This window comes from Rhinopithecus roxellana, chromosome 15 (assembly GCF_007565055.1).
Source record: "Rhinopithecus roxellana isolate Shanxi Qingling chromosome 15, ASM756505v1, whole genome shotgun sequence".
In the NCBI taxonomy this organism is placed as follows: Eukaryota; Metazoa; Chordata; class Mammalia; order Primates; family Cercopithecidae; genus Rhinopithecus; species Rhinopithecus roxellana.
Window position 1 is genome coordinate 91,860,953 of NC_044563.1, and position 16,846 is coordinate 91,877,798.

Consider the following 16,846-nt stretch of genomic DNA (forward strand, 5'->3'; position numbering starts at 1 on the left):
GGAATTAGGAGTACTGGTTGAACAATAGTTTGAAGAAGAGAGGAATTATCTTCTGAGACTGGAGAGAAGAGTAAATATTTGATTCTCAAAAACTCCTTGGGATAATTGGGCTTTTTCTTGTGCCCACTTTTTAAGAGTAACACTTGAAGTAAATTTTTTTGTTTAGTCAGGCACTAAGGGAAAAGTCGAATTATGAACCTTCAGAGGAAATAGAATGATGGCCTAATCTTGCATATTCTTAGGGGTAGAGAAGATGAAGTCCATGTCACAACTTGCAGTTTTGTCAAGACGGTGGAAGCCTTCAGAGATGAAGTTGGATCCCTTCCAGGAGGTTGTATTGGAAAGCAGTAGTGTTGACGAATTGCGAGAGAAGGTAAGTTCATTTTAAACAAAACATGTATCTTATGTTGTATATATATATCATAATATTTATAAAATATATAATATATAAACAATACATTTTTCCTGTGTTGCCTAAGAGAAAACCTAGGAAGCAGTACCAAACACTGATGCACCAACCTTTCTTTTCGGTTTCTGTCACACCTGGTGGCACACTCTGGTTGTTCAGGCTCTTGATTCTTTGAAAAATTACTTTGGCTCCTGGCCATTCAGAAGTGGATCCTCACTTTCTGTTGCTTGGACCAATTTTGTCCTAAGAAGTTAGAATTAGTTAGAAGTTACTAGATTGAATTGCTGTATGTCTCAAAAAAACAAATGAAGTAGAATTGTATAGAGAATCCAGATAAAGGTCTGTTTTGCATTTTAAGATGGAATATCTAAGGATCTCTGGGGAAAGGGTGAATTAGTCAAGCCGTGGTACCGTGGTACTAGCACAATGAGCATTTTGAAAAAGATTTATTTCCGTACTTCATACTAAACACAAAAATAAATTCTAAATATATTAAGTGTGTATATTAAAAAAGTAAATGTACTAGGTGAAAATATGTAAAATATTAAATACTAAAAATATTTTCATATTCCTGGAGAAAGATATTTGTAAGCATAATACCAGAAGCCAAAAAAAGAAACTATAGACCACATACAAACCCCTGTAATCCCAGCACTTTGGGAAGTCAAGGCAGGCAGATCACTTGAGTTCAGGAGTTCGAAACCAGCCTGGCCAACATGGTGAAACCCTGTGTCTACTAAAAACACAAAAATTAGCCAAGTGTGATGGTGCATGCCTGTAATTTTAGCTACTCAGGAGGCTGAAGCTGGAGAACTGCTTGGACCCAGGAGGTAGAGGTTGCAGTGAGCCAAGATTGCACCACTGCATTCCAGTCTGGGTGACGGAGTGAGACTCTGTCTCAAGAAAAAATAATTTATTTATTTATTTATGTATTTATTTTTGAGATGGAGTTTCACTCTTGTTGCCCTGGCTGGAATGCAATGGCGCGACCTTGGCTCACTGCAACCTCTGCCTCCTGGGTTCAAGTGATTCTCCTGGCTCAGCCTCCCAAGTAGCTGGGACTACAAGCATGTGCCACCACACCCGGCTAATTCTTTGTATTTTTAGTAGAGAGGGGGTTTCACCATGTGCAAGGATATATTCATGGAAGTATACAGTAGAGCTTTGTAACTGGGAAAAACTGAAAACAGTCTCAGTGTCCATCCACAGAAGATAAAATGTATATTGTTCAGTTATTGAAGAGCATGTGGTCACTTTGTATCCTATTCTTCTAGGAACAGAATTATTATATAGAGATATTAATCTAATTTTACATGTTTTTGGAACATGTGGGTGTAGTTTGTGTATGCATAGGGAAAGGTCTGGAAGGAATATACTAACTTGGTGTTTCTGGGGCATAGTATTTGCAGGGTGGCCGCTTCCATCTTTTTCTTCTAATTTTTTATATCAAACAGTTTTTAAACTGAGCTATTTCTATTGGTGGGGTAAAAGGAAAATAACTTTTCCAGGCAAGTTTATTTTTTAAGTGAACTCAAATAAAATGTTTTATTTTACAGCTTAGTGAAATCAGTGGGATTCCTTTGGAAGATATTGAATTTGCTAAGGTAAAGCCCTAAGAATGTTTGCATCTGTGTATTGTGCATGATAAACACAGCTAGTGGCATGATTTAGTCATTCATTCTTTTTCTTTTTAGGGTAGAGGAACATTTCCCTGTGATATTTCTGTCCTTGATATTCATCAAGATTTAGACTGGAATCCCAAAGTTTCTACCCTGAATGTCTGGCCTCTTTATATCTGTGATGATGGTGCGGTCATATTTTATAGGTAACATTCACAATGTTTTTGTTGCTGTTAGTAGTACAGTTTGGGTGTGCATAAATATCTTATTTTACCTAAGTATCTTTACTGTTTTTATGATATGGAGCAGCACTAATGAGTAGAAATACAGTGACAGCCAAGCATGATTATAATTTGAAGTTTTCTAGTTGCCACATTAAAAACAATAAAAAGAAACAGGTAAAATTAATTTTTAAAATATTTTAAATCCAGTATACCCAAAATATGATCATTACAAGTCATCAGTATAAAAAATCATTTATAAGATATTTTGCATTTTTGTATTGTACTGAGTCTTAGAAATATTGTATGTCTGTTATACTTCCAGCACATCTCAATATGAACCAGGCATATTTCACAAGCTCAATAGCCACATGTGGCTAATGGCTGTTGTATTGGACAGCACAGATGTAGAGGAAAAAGAATACTCATTGGAGCCTCACAGATCTGGGTTCAAAACTAGCTTTCTGATTTACCTAGCTCCTCATCTATAAATTTGCAACAGTGATGTCTACTTTGCAGGATTTTATGAGAATTAGAGCTATTGCAGCATGTAAAATAACTGGCACAGTGCCTGTTATAAATAGATGTTCAATAATGATAGCTGTTACTACTGCTCATAATATGGAAATTATTCTCTGCCATTTTTAGAAGCAAGCAGTGTGTTCCTGTGATAAACACCTTAGAAATGTGGGACATCCCAATATATAAAATAATATTACTTCACCTGTAACAGATTTCATTATCTTGCTGAGGAGCATCATAGCATTCAAGCATACATTAATAGAGGTGGCAGGCTCTACTGGCCTAATATGTGATTAATATTTTATGTGTAGGGATAAAACAGAAGAATTAATGGAATTGACAGATGAGCAAAGAAATGAACTGATGAAAAAAGAAAGCAGTCGACTCCAGAAGACTGGACATCGTGTAACGTACTCACCTCGTAAAGAGAAAGCACTAAAAATATATCTGGATGGAGCACCAAATAAAGATCTGACTCAAGACTGACTCTGATAGTGTAGCATTTTCCCTGGGGGAGTTTTGGTTTTAATTAGATGGTTAACTACCACTGGGTAGTGCCATTTTGGCCGGACATGGTTGGGGTAACCCAGTGACACCAGCACTGATTGGACTGCCCTACACCAATCAGAAGCTCAGTGCCCAATGGGCCACTGTTTTGACTCGGAATCATGTTGTGCACTATAGTCAAATGTACTGTAAAGTGAAAAGGGATGTGCAAAAAAAAAAAACAAAAAAAGCAAACCTTCTATTAGAAAAGGGGACAGGGGAATGAGTAAACTACTTCTATTGTGGACAAATGTGCACATAGCCGCTAGTAAAACTAGCCTCAAACAGGATGCTCATAGCTTAATAATAAAAGCTGTGCAAAGGCCATGAATGAATGAATTTTCTGTTTATTTCACTGATACACACATTACCTCATTGACAATTCAGAAGTAAATCCAACATGTGTTGACTCTTGGAAAGCAGCAAAAACAGGAGCTGAAGAAAGGAAATTCTTAGAACCAGCCGTAACCCAGTAAGGAATTGTGAAGTTGTGTTTTTATTTTGTTTCATTTTTTGCAGAGTATTAAGAACATTATTCTGGAACATCAAAACGTTTCCCTTAGAACGCTCCCAGCAGGTGGCAGCTCAGATTGCTGCAGTGTTGTAATTATAACTGATTGTACTTAAGTTATGGATGTAGAGAATATGTTTCATTCATTTATTCAGCATGTAAATAAAATTGATCCTGTTGAGTTATCATAATTGCAGTTCAACTATCTCCCATGGTTATTCTTTTCACGTATCATTCATTCTGTACATTTGTGTACATTGAGAAGTATAGCAATCTGTGTAAACGTAATCCTCAGTGAGCTTCCTTCAGTGCTAGGTCCCATAGGATTGTTGTTGCCCTTGTTAATGAGGTTTCTCCGTTCAGTGGCTTCAATTTTTTTCTCTTTGTACATCTAGTTTTGAAGATTTACTTCAAGTTTGAATCTTCTAGAATGCTTGTAAGTCCAGTTTTAATTTTTAGAGTCAATTTGTAGTTACGTGTAGTTTAACTTTTGGGAAACGTCTTAACATTGTTTTGAATAAACTTGCTAGTGAGGTCAGGTCATGGTACAGACTGATGCAGTCAACATGATTTCATTGCAGAGTTTATTAGTATCAGCAAGTTTTTGCTTTGCTAAATAAAAGTATTCAATGAACACAATTCTACATAAATTTTGAAATACCATCTAATTTATAAAAATCAGTAAAAAAAAAGGTTTTGGTAAAACTTTTTCATGCCAGATGCTGTTTACAACAATGAACATGCCAATAAAACATTTGTTCATTCTGTTGTGTTATTTTAGTCATTAAACTTCTGTGGATGAAGTATCTGGGTTAAGAATAGATTTGTCATCTTTAAATATAACATTTTGTAATGTGTATCGGATATCTCATTTCTACGATAAAGGTATATTTACCGTAAAGTTCTCATAAGAGAAATGAAAAGATGTATTATTATCTAACTTTGGGGAATCCTGTCAGTATTTCAGATCCGATTTTTACCCTTTTTTTTATAAGAAAGATAAAATTAGAAAATACTGTTAGCAAATGTGACTCTGCCATTTGAATATAATCACCGAGAATTCCATAATGTCTTAAAAGTCTCCTGGAATCCACAATGAAAAAAAAAAATCTTTTCTAGGTATTTTTCTGGCCAATTTTTATTTCAAAGAAGCTATAGCATTTAGCTAAACTTGACTGAAGTAATGTTCTGAGTTTGCATTAGTGGGATCGGTGATGGTCTCAGAAGAAAATTGGAAACACTTGTGATGAACTGTCTTTCAGATCACTTAGATTTTCTGATGTAAGAGGACAGCTATTTGGTTCTAATACAGGCCTGCTTACTTGGGATATAGGATTAGTAAATGGGGTTTCTGCTTTAAAGGACTGACTTGCTATCGCACAGAAGAGGCAGATTTGTAAACAAAATGGGCTTTGGAGTTTGGTCTGATTGCGTTTGGTTTAGTATTCCTGAGCGTAAATGGTAAAATTCTTCTGATACCCACTCTTTAGACTGTGCCTTCTGCTCTGTTCTTTGTTTGTTTTATGTTTAATTGCTGCTTATAATTGCAGGTGTATTACAGATACAAATAAGAGTAAAGAAAATATATTTCATTATAGAAAAGAAAACATTAAAAGCTTCTTGCTTTTCAGTGCCTGATAGAGTGAAAACACAATGTTGCACTTTAATAATTTCAATAAAAGCTAATCTGTGTCAGCCTCCCTCTGCTTCAGAGTCAGGTGAGCACCCATAACCTAACAGGCAGAGCCCTAGCAATGTGGATCAAGTTCCCTGAGCCCAGGGGCAGTGGAGCCTCATGATCTTTTATCTTTTGAGGGTGAGGTAGGTCACATGCAACAAATTGTGACCCTGCTCCCCACAAGTCATGCAAAGGTTTTGAAGAGCTTTTACCATGGGGCAGATGAACTTGTGTCAACCATGCACGAGAACCAAGTACCTGCGTTTCTAAGGCGGGCACTCAAGGTGAGGGGTGTATTCTGGCCAAAGAAACAAAAGCTGTGGTCTCAGGACCATGCCGTGTGTAGCTGGTCTGTATAGGACGTGTAATGTAAGGAAGAGCAGTCATGATAGTGATAGATAAAAACTGTGTGAAGCAGCCCTCACACTAGAGTGTTGGCTTTATCTCGTATAATGTAAGGGAAGGTACTTTAAAATTCTTCCCAGAATTAAAGCGATGAACCCAGCCTCCAGTCAGAAAATAATCCAATGAAATAGGCATTGGTTGCCACAGTTAGTAGTTGTATTGTGATACATCTAGAGGCCAAGAGAGCAGGAGAGAGCTACCAACTTACACTGTGGTTTGAGCATCATAGCATTGCAGTGTTGTTACTAAAATCTGGAAGTGATCTGTGAATGTATGGAATACAATAAAATATTTTATTCTGGTTCATTTGCTAGTACTTCCTTTTTGATTGGATACTGTAGTTCTTCCTCTGGATTTTATTTTGTTCAGCGTCAAGGCCCTAATTTTGCAAATGTAGTCTAAACCACAGTACGTGGACTAGAGGATACTCTGAATTAGCAAGTTTTTTGTTTGCTAAATAAAACTATTCCATCTTAATCCTGTGTAATTTTTGAAAAACACCGACATTTTGGTCACTAGTAGTCAAAATCTTATAAGGCCATATGTCCTGAAAGGCAAAACTGTGTGTATGTGTGATTTACCAGGGAGATAGTAGGACAGTTTTTATGAGGGTTTCAAAGGAGTTTGTGGCCCAAATGAAGCTTGTGGCCACCTAGGTTGAGTGTACATGAAATCGGAAGATTCTCCTTGATTGTAGTTCCCATGGGGAAGAGGTAGGCTGTGATCATTTGGTTAGATACAGCATTAATTGTCACAACTTGACTTTCAGAAACAAGAACACTGCACAAAAGCATGCATTGGAGCATGTGTTACTGTTTAGGAAAGAGTGCAACCATCAGTAGGTCAAGCTAGGAGGGCAAAAGAGAGTTGAGAGGAATGCTCTGCCCCTTCCCCAGAACAGCACTGCTCCTTTCCACCTCCTCACCAGCTCACACTGCACAAGAGGAGAATTGATCTCAACTGAGAGCCCTAGCTGCTGGAGGGACTGGGAACAGCTGTTGAGCAGTTTACCTGATAGCATCTGCCATGGCTTGGCAGGAACTCTGGCTCTGGGACAGAGCAGCAGCAAGATATTCAAGCACCACCTCCACCCAGCCCCTCCCACATTTCACTCAGGATTGAGTAAAGGAGACACTCCAACTACTCAGATGCTGGCTTCAGCTAAGCATTTTGCAAAGCCTTTCATGTTCTTAAAAGTTTGTGGCTATCATGACAAAATGGAGCAGCCTACTATACCTGCATATACAACTATGGAGGAACCTAGTTTTATCTCATTTACCACAATGTTTTCATTTTTTGGATGACATAATGTTTAGCCTCTTCTCCAAACACTTCCTCAAGCTTTCCTTGCCTTCCAGCCACTGCAAATGACTTGCAGTTTCCCCTACATGGCACCTGACCCTTGTGCCTCCCTCCCTCTGCCCACAGTCCAGAAAGCCCTTTCCTGTGCCCTCTGGCTTCCTGATAAACTCCTATCATCTTCAAGAGCCAGTTCCCATGCCAGCTCTCCCCATGTGCTCCACTGAGGCTCCCGTAACACCTTTGTTCCCACATCAGGTTGACTGTCTTTGTTTTGTCGTTGCTTGCTCTGGCTGTTCTCCCCCATTAGACTGGGATGCTTTCAAGGTAGGGACCCTATCTGGGTCAGCTTGGCACCGCAGAGCATACCACAGCACCTGGTTCTGAGGAGGCTCTCAGTAGATATCTGTTAAGTAATAAGAATGTAGGGTGGTCCTGATGGTTTTTGACATTGAATAGGAAACAGCTCCCTGTTTGATCTTAATCACTATAACCTGGACATACTTCTGTACTAGATGCTGTTTTCGTCTGACTTCTACTCTGTCCATCTCTTTGCAACTCCATTTGTTCATCCATGAAATGAAGAAAATGCTCATGGAATTCAGTGAAGATTAAATGAATGAATAGAGGTAATCTGGCACTTGCCACACAGCTAACTTCAATATAGTAGCTCTAATATTACGGACCTTGAGGATATTACTGTGTTATGGCCCCAAACTGCATTTGATTAAAGAAGGCTCCCCTAAAAAAAGTCATACGTATTCCATTTGTCCTTTCAGAAGGCAGTGAAGCATTTCCAGTCTTTAAGACAAATTCCCATCCAAAAATAGTTAAGATTTCTAAAATATTTTGATGCTGAAAGAGGTGTGCTTCGGTTGTGTGGAAAATTTGCTTCTATGGAAGAATTTTTAATACAGGTCATTTCTATTTTACTTTTTCTGGCTGAAAGGATTTTACATTTATTCAAAGTCAAGAGGGAAAAGGAATCCAAGAACTACAGAAGAGCAGTTGAAGTGATTTATGCTTGATTTCTAAATGCAACATGTGTTTATACATAATTTAGAACTCAAAGAAAGCATGCTTATACAATCATGTGCAACTTTAAACTTTAATAACTCTGGATGAATACATGGTGGCAACAGTCCATGACACCTGAAAACATCATTTGCGGAGTGGCGTAGAGTTCAATGTTCGCAGTTTGCATATTACAACCATATTTCACACAGCCCTGCTCAGTTTGATTTTCTCCACGTGGTTGATAATGGTCTTCAGTTGCTGCTAAGTGATTTTGCACATTTCATTTATAATCCTCACCCTACAATTAACCTACATACTGTTTCTGCAAGTTAACCTATATGCTATGCTCAGTCATGTACCTTTCAAAGTTACTAATGCAACTGCCAAAGAGGGACAGTGTCAAAACCATTGTTTCCATCAGAAGGATGGCTGCCCCACACTGTGAGAACACTGCTGTTCCTAACAGAAGTTTAATTTCAGAGGAATGTGAGAATTTGTTTGACCTTAATTCCAGATGTGCATGCCTCAAAAGAAAAGTCCCATTCTCCTTCCTTTTGGGGAGTGCTTTTGGTGGCACCAAGGCTGGTATGGGGTAGTGGAGAGAACACTGAGCTTGGAGTCCCAACCAGGTGAAACTGCTCTGGTCTTCACTAGCTGTGTGACTTGGGCAAGGAGCTTGCAGTCTCTGAGCCTCTGAGATCCCCGATGGATAAGAACAATGACCCCCTCCCCAGGCTGTGCTGAGAGAGGGAATTGATTGTGGATACGAAAAACGCTGTCCCAGCACAGAGGCAGGAGCTGAGCAACACTACTGGATGAATAAACACATGTAATGCAGGGTAAAGAGAACATTTCATCTGCAACAGCTTACCTATGCCCATGGAAAGAACTGCGTGGAAAATTCCTTTGTTGTATTTTTGCCAGGCTGATGTTTGCAAAGCAGGGCACTCTTCACATTTCCCCAAAACCCATCATAGGGAGACTCTACATTCTTTCCATCTCCTCCCCTCAAACAATTATCAAAGCCATGTAGAACAAACTGCTGTCTGCCAACCGGTAGAGGCAAAGCAGTCAATAATCTGGACGGGGTGACACCCTGGTCCTGTCTTTAACCCTGCCTGACTTTCCCAAGCACCAGACTGTGACGCCTGGAGAACAGCCTGGGGAGCTGAATAAATGCACAGCACCTCATGCTGTCAAGCCAGAAGGGAAATTTACTGGGAAGATGTAGGAAGAAGCCTGGTCAGCCCACGCCTAAAGCACACACCTGGGGAAATAAATTAGCTATTTCTATTGCACATCTACCCGCAGCCTGGTCCAGATCTAAATCTCTTCCCCTCCCAGCAGTGCGGCGGCGGCGGCAGCCGCAGGCTCCCCCAGCGCCATCTCTTCAGTCAGGCTCCTCTCCAGGTCCTCCAGCTCCTGGCGCACCTCCTCCATGAAGCTGCCAACTTCATACTCATCGGGAGCCTCTCTGGGCAGCAGGATCTCCCCATCTTGGTCACGGCTCCCCACGAAGGTCGGCTTGCACACGTACACCAGGCTGTGGCTGGGGAGAGATGGGACAAAGCCAGGCTGTAAACATGGGAGCCTGCCCAGGCCCAAGGCTAAGGCGCCCTGACTCTGTGGGGCTCTCAGCCTCACCTTTTCACCCCCTCCTCTCCTGTCTCTTCAACAGAGACACTTCACTTCCCATCAACATCTATCTTAAAATGATGGCTGACGGAGGCTCACTTTGGGAGAATGTGCTGGTGGAGGGCAGCTTCCCTCCTCCAGCGCAGGCCTGACCTCCTGTGACTCTCAGGCCTCACAGCCCAGGGGCAGGACCCGAGGGCTGTATAGCAGCACCACAGTTCCTCAAAGACCCTGGCCCATTCGGGCCTCCAGGCAGGAGTTAGCCTGACCCTGGGGTGTAGTCTAGCCACATGCAGGGAGCCATGGACCTCTGTGGGAGTGGGGAGGAAGAATTCCTTTTTTAAAAATAATTAATGTATTTGGTAGAGATGGAATCTGTGTTGCCCAGGCTGGTCTCGAACTCTTGGCCTCAAGCAATCCTGTATTGGCCTCCCAAAGCTCTGGGATTACAGGCGTGAGCCACTGCACATAGCCATGGGGAATGGGAGTTCTGCCTGTCTGCCTAGCAGCCCTGGATTCTGTTGGGAGAGAAGATTGAGTAGAGGCTGCAGGGAGGACAGGGAGATGTGCCCTGAGAAGCTGGCCAGGCCTGAGCCTGATGCCTCACGGAGTCTCAGCAGCCTCAAACACTGTGGGCTGTGCCCTCCACCTTGGTGGCCACTCCTGGCCTCCCTGTGGCCTCTGCCAGCTCCTTTTTCTCTGTGTGTCTGTCATTGTGATTGGTCTGGAGAGGAAGCCCAGGCTTTTCTCCCTCCATGCCCTCTCCCTGGGCCATCCACTCATGAAGCTTCAGCCACCAGCTGGATGAGCCCCAGATCTGTGCCTGCTGGGCAGCCTGGGCTCCAGAGCCCCAGAACTGACTGCTGATTGGACCCTTCCATCTGCATGACCCAATGGCCTCTCAAACCAATCCTAAAGGGAATCTACATCTCTCCCGGGGCAAACCTGCTTCTGCTCCTGCTCCTGTGCCCCTGCTGGATGGTACCTCCTCAGCCCTTGGCTCCCTTAGAGGGAGGGAAAGGGGGCCTCACCTGTGGGGCTGGCAGAGGAGGCCATTGGCACAAGGGCATCGGTCCAAGGCTCCATCAGGCTCCAGCTCCCAAGTGATGAGGTCCAGAAGCCGGCTGGCAGGGTCATGGCAAAGCTCGCCCTCCACAGGCAGGGGTGTGCACACAGGGAACAGCAGGCCTGGAACCAGCCCAGAGTCACCCCTGTGTGCCCAGTGTAGGCAGAAGGGCTCCGAGGGGAGGGGCAAAGAAATGGAGCACAACCTCCTACCTCCCACCGTCAACCCCAAAGTGCAGGTTTGAACACATGGAATGATAGGAAACAAGAATGGCAGCCTGGGCTCAGGAGGGAATGATTGGTAGGGCTGAAGCAGGGAGGACTGCCTGGAAGAAGTGGGCTTCTGCTAGAGCTTGAGGGCCAGAAAGTCTGAAGAAATTAAGAGTGGGGCAAAGGCATTCAGGCCCAGGCACAGCACCAGCAAAGGCCTGGGGTTGAGCTCAGTGGAAAATGTCAGGGCTGGTGAAATTCCCAAATAGGCCAAGGAGTAGTGGAGAGAAAAGGAGGACAAGTAAGTTGGAGCTGCATGAGGCCTCGCAAGACAGCCTAAGGGGTCAGAACAACGTGGGAGACAACAGGAGCTGCTGCAGGTCCCAGAGGGGCAATACCCAAAAAGCAGCCCTTTAGGAAGATAACGCAGGCGGCAGGTATGGGGAGGATTAGCGGGCTGGGGATGCAGAGCTAGGGTGGTGGCAAATGAGAATTTTTCAAAAGCCCTATGGGGGCAGAGAGAGCCTGAGCAGACCTCACCTGGGAGAGGCAGTGAGGATGGAAGATGGGAGTGGAAGTGGGTGATTCACAGGAAAAGGAACCTGGGAAATAAGGAGTGGTGGGAGGGAGGAGGCTGCTAGTCCCACCCATCTGGGGGTTCCTTCCAGACTGGGCTTTTGCATCTTGAAGTCATTTAACTTTTCTGGGGGAAAAAAAGGAGGTGGTCTTTCCACTCTGGGCAGAGGCTGTGGGAGGGCAGCACACACTGATGAGCATTTGGGAGCCTACCCAAGATGTGGGATGTGAACCCATGTGGTTGGCATGGACGTGGCCCCAGGAGGCCCAGTCTGGTTGAGCTTGGGACAGGGTGTTTCCTGCATCTGAGGGGAAGCCACTTACCTCTCTGGAAGGCACAACACAGTCCCGGCTGGCAGTCCCTCTGGTTGTCACAGATGGTCCCATTGCTGCCCCTGGTGGCCATTTTGGTGCAGTGACCCCAGACACACAGCTGGTCTCCACAACACTCACTGTCCCGGGTGCAGAGCTGCGGACAGGTGGGAAGAGCCTAGAGCGGGTGGCTCAGGGACTGGGGGCCTGCTGAGAGCCCAGCCTGAAGATACCACAGATGGGCCAACCTGCATCCTCCCATTGTAGAGATAGGTAGACCAGGCTGAGATTTCAGTGAAAGTCAACGGGACAGAGGTGGGAGCTTGGCTGGAGAGACATGGGGGTCAGAACACTGGAAAAATGACACCGGGAGGACTCATGGAGCTTAAGATTTTGCAAAGAACAGCAGGGGATCTTTGTGGTCCCCACAGACTTGTGCCCTTCTGTCTTTTCCTTAGGTCCCTAGGTCCAGGCCCAAAGAGGCAAGGCCCAATGATGAGCCGATTAAACTAAGGCCCAAGCCGGCCCAAGATGAAGATGGCCAGTGGGTGCCAGGGTCCTGCAGCGACACAGGGCATGGCAGTTAGAGAGCAAAGTGAGGTCCCCATGGCTGTGCCCAGTGATGGCACTGAGTGGGGTTGGCTGGGAGATGCAACAGCAGTGGCCTCACCACAGACAGCCGGGTAAGGTAATAAGAACTGCTTGACTTTCCAAACTTATTAGCATGCTGTGTTATTGTCTGAATAAGGAAAAATGATGAGGAAAAGTCTGCAAGTCCAAGTGGCTTCGTCCAAAATGCCTGTTGGGTGGAGGAAGAGTCTCCTTTGCCCTGGCTTCACATTTCCCAGTGTAACCTACACTGGAGCAGTGCCCTGGCCTCTTCCTGCCCCGTCCCTCTGCCGTCTCTTATTGGCAGATTGGGAGAAAGATCTGGCGGGTGGGGTGCAGGCCCAGAAGGAGAGCAGCTGCCGCTCTCCCCGCTTGGGGGCTGTGGGAATGTCTCTGTTTGTCTACTAGGATGGGTCATCCCCAGGGGAAGGAACAGGTGTAGGGACACCTCCTCTCCCTTCCCTCCCCTTCTTGAACTCCTGGCCTCAAGTGATCCTTCTGCCTTGGTCTCCCCGAAGTGCTGGGATTATGGGTGTAGCCACGGTGCCTGGCCGTCCCTCCTCTTCTCTGCCATCAGTGACACAAACAACATGACCAGAAGACATGGGGTGGGATGGGAGTGGCCCTGGGTCTGCAGATGGCTTCCTGTCATCCCAGACTGGAATGATTTCCTGTTCACTCCAGGAGTCAGTCCTTTGGGGAGCCCTCTTAGGTCCTCCCCATCATGGTGAGGCTCTTCTGGGAAGCCCAGCTGAGAACCCTGGGGCCCCTGGCCTTCTCCCCCAGGTGCCCGAGATCCAGGTGCCACAGTCCCAGAGGCCCTGGCATACTCACTGTCCGCTGGGCCCGGCACGGCTGGCAGGTGTACTGGAAGCTGGCAAACTGGCAGTACTTGCTGGGCCCGCAGTCCTCGTCGATGATGCACTCCTGTGGAAGGGCACAGGGAGCAGATGTGTCAATGGAGAGCACAGCAGCAGGCCCACAGTGCCCAGGAAGGGCTAGGCCGCTTCCATTCCCCACTCTTGACCCCATAGGCTCAGGAGGGTCAGGAAAGGCGTCCAGACTCCAGGTGCTCCTGAGCCCTGCGTGGCCACACTGCCCTTCAGCATCTCCACGCCTAGCAGGCTTGGCGGCCCAGAGCCTGGAGGATCCCACACCAAATTCACACAATCACCATCTGTGCACAGTTCTCCCCCTGCCCACACCCAGGACGGGAGCACAGGGACTCAAGGCTGGTCTTCCACACAGAACAGATGGATTTAATAAAAAGAGCTAATGAGGTCCAGGCCCGCCTGACTGCACAGGAAAGGCTGGAAGCCAGGCGCCAAGGGCTCTGCTGACTGTGAAGACTGGGAGGCAGCAAAGGGGGCATCACCAGGGACCCTGCCACAAAGCCACAGCCCTGCCCGCAGGGAGCGCCCTCAGGGTCCTGGGTCTAGGGTCCCCGCAAGAGGCAAAGGCAGCTGCCAGCATGGAAATGAATTAGAGGAGGCTGGACTCCAGCCCTCCCAGCCCAGGTGCTGTCTCCTCGTGGCTGCCAGCCCTGCCTGGCTGGAGAAATAGAGAGAGAGGGAGTGGGGGGAATCTGTCCACCCCAAGGCCTGAGTCACAGAGCAGGGAGGCATGGCTGAAGGCACTGTGGCCTGCCATGGTCACCGGTCACTGGCAGGAGCAGGGCTGCTTCAGCTCCTGGACCTGCTGTCAGGCTCAGGCCTAGGAACCGGCAGCTTTAAAGCAGGGGAAGGAGAGCAGGGGAGGAGGGAACGTGACGACAGGAATGGCCATTGATCGCCCTTTTGAGGTATCAGGCTTGACAGCCCTGATCTCCCTCAGTGACTCTTCCCAGCGGGCAGCAGGTAGGGGCTGCCTTCTGTATATTGCCAGCCGGGAAATGGAGGCAGAGAAGACCCTCCAAGATAATGTGACTAGTTGAGGTTGGACAGTTTCTTTCCACCACCAGCCCTTGAGCCAAGGGGGTTCAGGGCTCCACATGCAGCAGCCAGAGGTGAGAAGGACCCTCCTGAGGCCTGATATTCTGGGGCCCAGCAGACCTTCTGAAAGGGTCAAGGAAGGGAAGGACCAGCTGCCCCCTCTAACACAGAGCATCCTCCCATCCTGAATGCAGGTGTGGCGCCCCACCTGGAAGAGCCTGGCTGGGCAGGCCTGGACCTCCGGCAGCTGCCTCCAGTCCCCTTCCAGGGACTCTGCTGCTTTGATCAACACTGCAAGTGCTGGCGGCCCAGCAACCAGGGCGCTCCCTTGCAAAGCATTGATACTTTTGTTTCAGTTACTTTCCCAGCACCCCTCAAATGTCAGGCACGACACCATCGCTGTTTTTACGGATAAGAAAACCGAGGCTCTGAGTAGGGTGAACGGCAGCCCAAGTGAAGGGACTGAGTCTGAGCCAGAACCCCAATGGCCAGAGAAGTCCCAGGGCTAACAGCAAATCACAGATGCGCTTTGTCTCAGCCCAGCACACACTCCTGTGCACAGACACAACTCAGGCTGTTCAGCCGGAAGCCTCCTGACATTCTTTCCGAAGCAGAATGGCAAGATGGAGTGGGAGGGATGACATTTGGGAGAAAGGAGGGGCCAAGAGGCACAGAATCCCTTCTCTGAACCAGCTATATTTTGAGGGACTGAGGACACAAAGGTGAATGTGAGGAGGCCTCTGCCCTTAAGAAATTCATAATTCAATTGAAAAGAGAGAGAGAGAAAGAGCAACCCAGTAGTAAAGGAGACAAAAGGGTATGAACAGACAACTTAGAATAACAGAAATTTGCCTCTTCAAATAGAAAGACATTCAACCTCACCAATGAAATCAATGAAGAAATGCAACTTAAAAGAGCAGAATATCATTTTTTTCCACTTAGAATGGAAAAATTAGAAAGGCTGAATGTCTCCATGGTGGGAGGAATAATGGCATCCCCAAAGATGTTCACATCCCATTCCCTGGAACCTGTGGGTATGTTATGTTACATAGGAAGGGGAAATGAGAGGCAGAGGGAATGCAGGCTGCTAATCAGCTGACCTGAAGGTTAGGGAGTGCATGCTGGATTTTCCAGGAGCACCTGATGGAATCACAAGGGACTTTAAAAATGGAAAAGGGAATAGAGGAAGAGTCAGTGTCACAGTGATATCATGCAAGATGTCACAAACACTCCACTGGCCATCGCTGGCTGTGAATATGGAAGGGGGCCACGGGTCAAGAAGAGAATCTCTCTTAGAGCCTCCAGAGAGGAATGCAGCCCTGCCCACACTTTGGTTTTAGCCCAGTGGGACTTGTGTTGAACTTCTGACCTCCAGAACTGGAAAATAATAAATTTGTGTTGTTTTAATTCAGTAAATGTGTGGTAATTTGTTACAGCATCAATAGGAAACTAAAAAAATATTCAATGTTGGTTTCAGGAAACAGATATTGCCAAATGCTTTGGGGTAATTAAAATTGAAGGTTTTGTTTTGTTTTGTTTTGTTTTGTTTTGCAGGCAATCCATCAGCATCTATGAAATAGTTAAATGTATATGTCCTTTGACCCAATAATTTCCCTTCCTGGTGACTACCCTCAGAAACACTTGTCCATATATGTAAATATCTGAGAACAAGGGTATTTAAGGCTATATTGTTATATTATTTATAATCCAGAAATAACAGAAATGTCCAACAAGAGGGAACTTATTATTGTACAGTCATTTCACAGAAAAATCCCTCCGCGCAGACATTAAAAAGAATGCAGTTGTTCTTTGCATAATGATTTTTAAAACAAGCAAGGGTTAGGACCATAAACAAAAGCAGGAAAAAGATGAAACCATATGCTTTTGTAAAGCCCTTCTGTAAAGCAGAATACCACCACACTCATGCCTATGCCCAGCACTGTGCCTGGAACATCGTGGGCACACAATAAATCCGTGCTGAGTGGGTGAAAGCACTTGGATCTTACTGTGGCAAACAGGCTAACAAAATGCTGATCGTTAACAATGATTTGAGAACTAGTGCAAAAAACATACATTCCATTAACTTGGCTTCTCATTCCCCCAAAAGGCCTTCGTAGACTTGGGATTTTCACTATACATTTCCTCTCCTAGATCTTTAATTAAAAATATGAGCTAAGACTCTTCCAGCATCAACTCCTGTAAGACCCTGCGATTTACAATTATCCATCAAGACAAGTGCATTTTCATCCTTAGGAATATCTTCCTTTCCCTAAGCAGGCTC

At 45.5% G+C, this 16,846-nt stretch overlaps 2 protein-coding genes across 4 annotated transcripts in view; one reads left to right on the forward strand and one right to left on the reverse strand.

Annotated features, from left to right (window-relative positions):
* The window catches only part of LOC104663459 (ubiquitin carboxyl-terminal hydrolase 47), an 84,479-nt gene extending 79,062 nt beyond the window's left edge, over positions 1-5,417 (forward strand). Inside the window, exons 25-28 of the mRNA XM_030918400.1 lie at positions 243-373; positions 1,966-2,013; positions 2,104-2,234; positions 3,083-5,417. Coding sequence (XP_030774260.1) covers positions 243-373; positions 1,966-2,013; positions 2,104-2,234; positions 3,083-3,257 — 485 coding nt within the window. The 3' untranslated portion in view covers positions 3,258-5,417. The remainder of the gene's footprint in view (positions 1-242; positions 374-1,965; positions 2,014-2,103; positions 2,235-3,082) is intronic.
* A 2,796-nt stretch (positions 5,418-8,213) lies between these two features.
* DKK3 (dickkopf WNT signaling pathway inhibitor 3) overlaps positions 8,214-16,846 on the reverse strand; it is a 46,913-nt gene continuing 38,280 nt past the window's right edge. For all 3 annotated transcript variants that reach the window (XM_030918401.1, XM_030918403.1, XM_030918402.1), the window contains exons 5-8: positions 13,469-13,561; positions 12,038-12,182; positions 10,894-11,050; positions 8,214-9,776 (exon numbers count right to left, since the gene is read on the reverse strand). In XM_030918401.1, coding sequence (XP_030774261.1) covers positions 9,551-9,776; positions 10,894-11,050; positions 12,038-12,182; positions 13,469-13,561 — 621 coding nt within the window. In that variant the 3' untranslated portion in view covers positions 8,214-9,550. The remainder of the gene's footprint in view (positions 9,777-10,893; positions 11,051-12,037; positions 12,183-13,468; positions 13,562-16,846) is intronic.